This window comes from Lolium perenne, chromosome 5 (genome assembly GCF_019359855.2).
Source record: "Lolium perenne isolate Kyuss_39 chromosome 5, Kyuss_2.0, whole genome shotgun sequence".
Lineage (NCBI taxonomy): Eukaryota > Viridiplantae > Streptophyta > Magnoliopsida > Poales > Poaceae > Lolium > Lolium perenne.
The window spans coordinates 25,112,867-25,120,148 of record NC_067248.2 but is presented as its reverse complement, the minus strand read 5'-3'; the positions used below and the strand labels follow the sequence as shown (position 1 = coordinate 25,120,148).

Here is a 7,282-nt window from a genome sequence, read left to right as displayed (position 1 = left end):
TAACAACTTCGATTTTTCTTACAATTTTGAAGCCTCTCTAGATACGAACATGGTATTGAAACTTGTTGTTTTCGTTGGTTTGGTTCCCGTCGGTAGTTTTCTGTGTATCGACTCGGCGCTCTTTAGCAATTTTAGAAAGCTTTTTTACATGTACAATTTTGTCTGTCTGGTAGAAAGCAGAACCAAACGGGGAGTTATTGCCGTGTGGGTGTAGCCGTGAAGAACCAACAGTCTAAGCGGTGGTAGACATAACTCAACTGCAGCCGCATGTGCGCTCATAGTTTCACTCCAGAATCTTCCCATCCTCTCTCGATTTCTCCACTGAGAGCTGCGAGACAAGGCCGACGAAGATGCAGCCAGGCGGAGGAGTGGAGGACGTGCAGAGGGCGGCCCGTGGAACGGCGTCGCGGCGGTTGCGAGTCGTCGGAGGGAGCCAACGGGCTTCTCTGCCGGCGAGCAACAGCGTTGGAGAACCTTGGAGCTCGCCAAAATCGTGGTGATGGCGGCGGCTTCAGAGAGGAATCGGGAAGGAGACCTTCCTGGTGTCGGCCGGAAAGTAGGTCTCTCTTCCACACCTCCGCCGACGACGGCGACCAGCACCGCCGATGGGATGGATACCCCGCATAGGTGTAGGCGGCGCTCTATGTGTGGACGTCCGAGCCAGAGCTGTGCAGGAGCGGCATAGGATGCTGCTCCGGAGCGCCCACATCTCCTCCCCAACTGGCCCGCTCGCCGCTCCTTGCTTCTTCCCGAGCGTCACGAAGGCCTCGATGGGCTTCGTCCAGCGCGCGCTTGTGATTCGGCGATGCAACCGCCTGTTCCTTCCGCGCGCCCCGCTGTGGACCTCCTTGGGCGCCGCACCGGCAGGGAGTTTCACCAGCGCGCCGCCCCTGACCTCGCGAGCACGCCACTCACGTTCGCGGCCTCACCAACGCGCTACCCCCGATGTCCACCAGCGCCGCTCTGAATTCCTGAGCGCGTTGTTCCAGACTACCGAGCAAGCCGCTCCGCATCTCCAACGAGGAAGGCTGCCGGAGGGTTCTTCCACGAACGCTGGCCCCAGGTATTCCCTTCCATAGCGAGCTGCCATGCCCGGGTTTCATTGCTCCTGTCTCTCCCCTGCCCAACTCCCTGTGACAGCCGGCCGTGGCGTGGGTTGCTGCATCGTCTCACTTGGACGGCGGCCCCCGCCCACAATGGTTAGTCTGCAGTGTGTGCTCTGGGCAACCAGTGGAACCACCGCCTGCTCTAGATATGGGAGGCGTTGTTTCCTAGAAGCCGCCTTCGACCACCAGAAGACGAGCACAAACAGCCCGCGAGTTCGTCGGCACCATAGCGGTGGATACTGTCAGAGCGGCGGCTCGTGGAAAAGGAGTAATGCTGCGGTGCTCTGCCTACTTCCCGTCTTGCTGAAGCTTGACGACGATGTCATCGATTGGATTGGAACGAGTAAAGTTCCCTACCCCGCCCCCCTCCCAGCAATGAGCCTGTTCCTCACTTTTCTTCATTTCGTAGTAGAGGTGAGATTACTCAATTCTCCCATAGTTTACCTTGATGATTTGAACTGAAACTCGAACGCACATGTATGTATTAGATTAAGAATTGGAGCTGTGTGATAGATTTTTCGTCCCACCAATTCTTGGAAATTGAAACATTGTGTTCTTTTCTTTTCGTGCTAACAATAGCATCAATTGGATCTCCTCTGATGTTTAACATATGAACTTGCTATACTGATTATATCCTTGGGTGCAAAAACTTCTTCTGGTACATCATTCTCTTTTCAGTTTTACGTGGACTCTTTTTAGTAGAGAATAAAAGCTGGTTCTCCAATTGTGCTTGGTAGAGTGTTATGCTAATAGAATCAACAACCTATTCGCTGTGTTTAGTATTCCCACCTTCTGAAATATTAGCTGTCGGACTGCTCCTAACAGAACTGGAATTTTCCATTTCAGGTTATAGAACTTTATACGGGAAAACAATTTGATCTAACTGACTCATATTATTGGTCAACATGTGTAGCAATATATCAAACTGTAGCAATATATCAAACTTGTGGCAAATACAACTTTTATTTATAGTGTGTTTTTTTCTTTGTGAAAATTTAGAAATGATCGTATTGGAGCTCATACTTGGACATGGATGCAAGTGGTGGAAGACATTGCTGGAGATTTGGCACTCCCGTTCAATACCAAGGCAATCAAATGGAATATATCTGGTGTGCCTCAAAATAAAAATGTACGTTTTAGTGAACTTACCGAATTATATCATCCAACCTTTTTAGTAACTACTCGAATGATCATTTTACTAATTATGTGCGGTCATTTACTTGCGATTTTTTTTCCATCAAGATCTTCGGAGGAAGAGTCCATTTAATGGTGAGTTTTGTCGATCTCTAAATGACTAGAATTGGTTCTTTATCAACTTATGATTTTTTTTGGTGATAACAGATGTGGGTAGTTGTCTGCGGACTGCGGTATGCGTACGGGTGAACTCCTTGCATTCCGGCGGTTGGATCCAAGGCCCCTGGTAGATTTTCATTCGGCTCACCATCATCAGCGAGACAAGCCTGTGTGCCTGTGTGTGCTCTGTGGTGTTCAGAATTGAGGAAGACTTCTGTGGTTATGCTGAAATTTAGGGTGAGTACAACAAGACTGATTGTTTTCTGTATCATTTAATTTTCCCAGCAGACTAACAATCGACATGATCAATTGACTACTGATTGCTGGATATGTTAGTTCTTCCTGCCGTCCCGAGTGAATTTTGTCAATGATATGTTATATGAGCAGGAGATGAGCTGACGACTGCCTATTCCTTCTCAGAATATGCTATCCTACTTTAGGAACAGTAGGATCAACAAAAATAATGCTAGCAATACATGCACACACCAAAGGGGCATAATTATGCTGTTGTGTCGTTTCCACTTTATCTGCTTAGATAGTGATCTCTGTTTTCTAGAATGTTTTCTTTATGAAAGCAAAAAACAAACATTGCAAGTGATTCTTTGGTTCTTTGTAGATACACCATACAGCACTGCAGTCTGCAGTTGCAGTTCCCCCTTGGTACTTCATCGATTGGAGCCTTACGGCTAGCAAGAGATTAGTCATTGCTTGAAGTTTTGAAGTGGTGTGCATACAGTACAGAAAAATGTATGTATATATGGTTCTTTAATATAAGCAGTATGTTTATTTCGGAATTTTTTATTTTACATTTATCATCCTTTTAGTTGATCAAATAAATGCCAACATGTTTTTTTTCTTTGTTTGATATTTCACGATTAACTGCTTCCTCCCACTGTTTGATGATTGATATAGATGCTCCCACTCCATTTATGTGTTTCTTGCACCTTTTCTAGCTATAGTATGCATGATTGCCGCAATTTCAGCTTCATATGAACTAAATTGTGCATGGAGTAAGGGTCATTACTCACCTAAGCATTTTCATTGGGATAATTAACTTTCAGTTAAAGCAATAAAGCATTTTGTTACATCAGATACAATGAGATGTCAGTATTTTTATTATTTGCATAATTCGTGGATACAAAATTACTCTGATATATCCTTTCTGGTATGGTTGTATTTCAAGGTTTAATAGCGGTCGTCCATTGTCATCGGCCCTGAAATTTGAGAGTGTAAAATTAAGGATTACCCATTAGTGCATAACATTGTTCTTTGATTAACTTATCGAACCAACCATGTCGGTTTGCAGACCGTGGTAGCTGTAGACACACCTGTATTTCCTCACTTCAATTATTAGACTGAGTTTTCCAACATTTACATGGTTTGGACTTTTCAGTTAATTTATCGAGTAATGCTTCTTCAGTAATTGTTTGTAGGTTCGCGAGTAATCTATCAACCTGTTATCTCAATAAGGAAGAGACAAGTTTTTAAATTCAACAGTAACCGGAATTGAAGAAATTGAAAGGGCTTGGAGCTGATGGATTGGTTTGTTCATGAAGAAGTATTTGAAAGACCTCTGATGAAGCTCGAAAACTGAGTCGTCTCTACTGTTTTAGCATCACAACCAATTCCAATAAAAAAACGAATGAAGCGAGGAATGCGCCAACATACGCTTTCAGGTGATGCCTAAATGTATTCTGAAAAATAAAATTCAGGTTTGTGATATAAGATTCCTGTCACACATCACTTTACTTTGGCAGTACTGTTTAGAGCTGACAAACTAATCTTAGAACATGCAAGTCCACTGTGCTTCTGCCATACATTTGTAAGCCAATACTTATATATCACATGCAAAAAGGAGGTGGCCCGGGCAAACAGAAAATGTGATTTCTTTCCCTGCTTCTCTTCTGTTCATATGTACAGTGATGAACTGATGATCATGGAGATAGATTGTTCTTTATTAAGCGGATATTTCCTTGATATGTTATATTTTTTCACTACATACTGTCCAACATGAATGTTCAAGTATGCTTATATAAGATCAAATTGTATATTTATTGCAATTTCTTTAGATTATTTATGTTCATTTTACTGCTGATTGTAGCACTACAGTTTAGAGATGCATCAATTCGTTTTTTAGTTAAAAAAATGGGGACTATCTTATAAATCCACTAAGCAAAGTGGAGCTTACAGTTATAGGACTGTCATTAGTTCTGTATGAACAAGAATATACATATATATGGTCTTTTTTTGCTTTCCATTGCGAGATAAATACGGAGAAAGATATATGTTAGAACTCATTGTAGTCTTGCTCCTTTTTTATGATATTCATGCTCCATCTCAGTAAAGACATTTTCTTTCTCAGTAAACACAATTTCCTGTGGGTTAAAACATGTTTCGAGAAATCTAAATCATCATGCCAAGTCCCTATCTAAATGCATTGGTAGGATGGTCTATTCTCTATAATTTGGGGAGTACTATAAATATATTGCAGAAACTCATTTGTTGCTTCCATTTTGGCTACCACCTATGATAGGCATGTCATTCTGTTAAGCAGCAACTAATTTATTTTTCAGTGCCTCTTTGGTTCAAATTGCGGAACCCACATTGCACTGCCTCACTGTTTCAGAATGGTGCACTTATATAGTTACAGTATCCTGTGAAATTAAGTACTTGGCCATTGATGTATGTTCGCCTTAACCATCGGCCATTGTGGTCTGGACCACATGAACCAGCATCTTATCACACGATATTCTTTACCATGTAATCCAGTGAAGATGTCGTTATCCACTTAAGTATCACAACTTATATTATGTTCCTTATCATATATCTAATGAATTTTCAGAGACACTGATCTTGAAACTGCTGCAATTCAACAGCCTATGAACAATCGAACATACATATGTAACCATACCTTCATGCCTTGGATCTTTCCACTATACAGAACAATAGCCCAGTCATTGTTGATCATCCGTTTACTATTAGACCTCCACATCAGCCTTAATTTAACATGATTTAAAACATCCTTTATTCGGTTTTGAGCATAACAATTCAGTGAAAATAATAATTCAGCTTTGAACATATTTTCCTCTGCAACGTTATGGTGCATATGGTCATTGCGTAATAAAATGTGATTTCAGGGAGTACAATGGCTAGGTGTTCAGGAAATCCTGAGAAGGATTGGAGTACAATCAGATCTTGGAAGATCCTTTGCATGGACAAACACTCAGCTCTTCTAGACAAGAACTTGCTACTTCTGCGGGGACCTCCTGAAGATTGCCTGGACCTGAATCTTCTGCTGTTGGGATCTGTCATTTGAAATCCATCCATCCACCAGTGAATCATGTTGATCGTTGGCGTCAGGAGATTGCCTATGAGAAATTCATTCAGCGAGCACATAAGCTTCAGTTCTAAAAAACTGTAAAATCAAGTTTCCTCTGTAGATTTTCTTATTTCTTCCTTCGTGTACTTGACGGATGAGCTCTGCTAAAAAAAACTGGCACACTTGGGGTTACATTTTAAATGAAACCAGGAGACACGGCCCCTTTAATTCTAAAATAAACATCATTTATTCTTTAACTCCAAGCTGGGTGCGGTGTGCCGCCGCGCCGTCCGTGCATCCTTTAGTATAAACTCTATATGTGTGCTTAATAGGAGCTAATAGTCGTAGCTTATAATTTTTTTTACAAACTATTGATTCCATTGGCTCTGTTTAAGGAGATATACTCCAGACACGATTCGCATCAGGTTTAGACGAAGGTAAAATACCATGTTTTCAAACTAAGAGTACCGAAACTCAGTTTGGACTTCTCATTTTAGTAGGTTGTTATAGTTTCTTCACCCTTGTGTTACTTCTTGAAATCAAGTGTTTAGAACTAAGTATGCAGTACGCATAAAAAGAGCTTTAAAATGCTTGAACCTGACACTACCAAGTAATATTGGCCCACCTTAATTATCCGTTATCCTGAGCAGAAGTATGAGTGATTGGCAAATAATCTGATACATACCTGTAAGTGGTTAAATACATTGTTTGTACATAACCATCAGCCATGCGGTTTTGTGCATATTATTCTCATACGGTGTACCAATTATCATGACCATCAATTTTTGTTGTCATTTGGTTTATATAAAGATTATAGTGGAACAACTGCATGCTTGGTTGATATGAAATTCTAAATCAGAACTCATAACTAAGCTTGAACTATTTTTGAGTTCGTTCATTGGTACGAAACAATGTATTAGCTAACAAATTTATATGTGGTGGACATGTAGTCTATTTCAACTTAACATACTACTCACCTGAAATTTTTTCAGCATAGCGTAATTTTGTTTTAAATTAGTTCTCTATAAATGGTGATCCCTTTTACCGAGTTGGCACACATGTTTCTGGTTGTTCATTGGCACAGAACTAAGTATTATCTAAAAAATTCATAGGTTGTGGATATGTAGTCTTTTAACTTAGCATGTTACTCCCTTTCAATTTCTTCGCCATTTCTCTTTTTTTTTCCTTTTTTGGTTCTCTGTAAAAGGGGATATCTTGCACACATGGTAGCAGATTTTTCTGAACCGTGGTTATGAACCAATGCAAATATCTATCTTTTCTCTCTGTCACACTAAGATATTACTACTGAAACTTCCAAGTATGGTATCCAGACCGTTTTGGTTAATCAGGTTCGTTATACAAATTCTTGACTAACTTCTTCATATTGTCAATTAATCTCTGATCTTGCAATGATTATAATTAGCACACAATACTAGCAGTCTAGACAGTAATGTACCTCCGCCAGCAATTTTAATCCATAAGCAATTGTACCAAAATCTTAGTGACATATTCATGCCATCTCACGCATTTTCAGTTAGCCGCGGCGCGGCATGCCGCCGTGCCA

General features: G+C 41.1%; 1 protein-coding gene across 5 annotated transcripts; it reads left to right on the top strand.

The window, feature by feature from the left end:
• Positions 1-276: 276 nt before the first annotated feature.
• Positions 277-5,970, top strand: LOC127298737 (uncharacterized). Of its 5 annotated transcripts, none has more exons than XR_011744636.1 (7): positions 282-1,063; positions 1,205-1,449; positions 2,106-2,235; positions 2,349-2,375; positions 2,448-2,636; positions 3,016-3,146; positions 3,833-5,970. XR_011744636.1 is itself a non-coding variant. In XM_071819778.1 (6 exons), exons 1-4 carry the CDS (start codon positions 606-608, stop codon positions 2,487-2,489), a joined length of 657 nt encoding a protein of 218 aa, XP_071675879.1. In that variant the 5' UTR covers positions 277-605; the 3' UTR covers positions 2,490-2,636; positions 3,016-3,146; positions 3,833-5,970. The 5 variants fall into 5 exon arrangements, 1 of the variants encoding a protein (XP_071675879.1); XR_011744637.1 differs by having other exon boundaries at positions 283-1,449; positions 3,833-4,111; positions 5,537-5,970; XR_011744638.1 differs by having other exon boundaries at positions 284-1,449; positions 3,833-4,075; positions 5,537-5,970.
• The last annotated feature ends 1,312 nt before the right edge of the window (positions 5,971-7,282 follow it).

What these genes read in the sequence shown, in the direction of transcription:
- LOC127298737 (XM_071819778.1), top strand. Translation starts at nt 606, where the DNA reads ATGGGATGGATACCCCGCATAGGTGTAGGCGGCGCTCTATGTGTGGAC. An exon ending in TCCACGAACGCTGGCCCCAG is followed by an intron (nt 1,064 to 2,105) that starts GTATTCCCTTCC and finishes GTGAAAATTTAG; the next exon opens with AAATGATCGTATTGGAGCTC. An exon ending in GTGTGCCTCAAAATAAAAAT is followed by an intron (nt 2,236 to 2,348) that starts GTACGTTTTAGT and finishes TTTTCCATCAAG; the next exon opens with ATCTTCGGAGGAAGAGTCCA.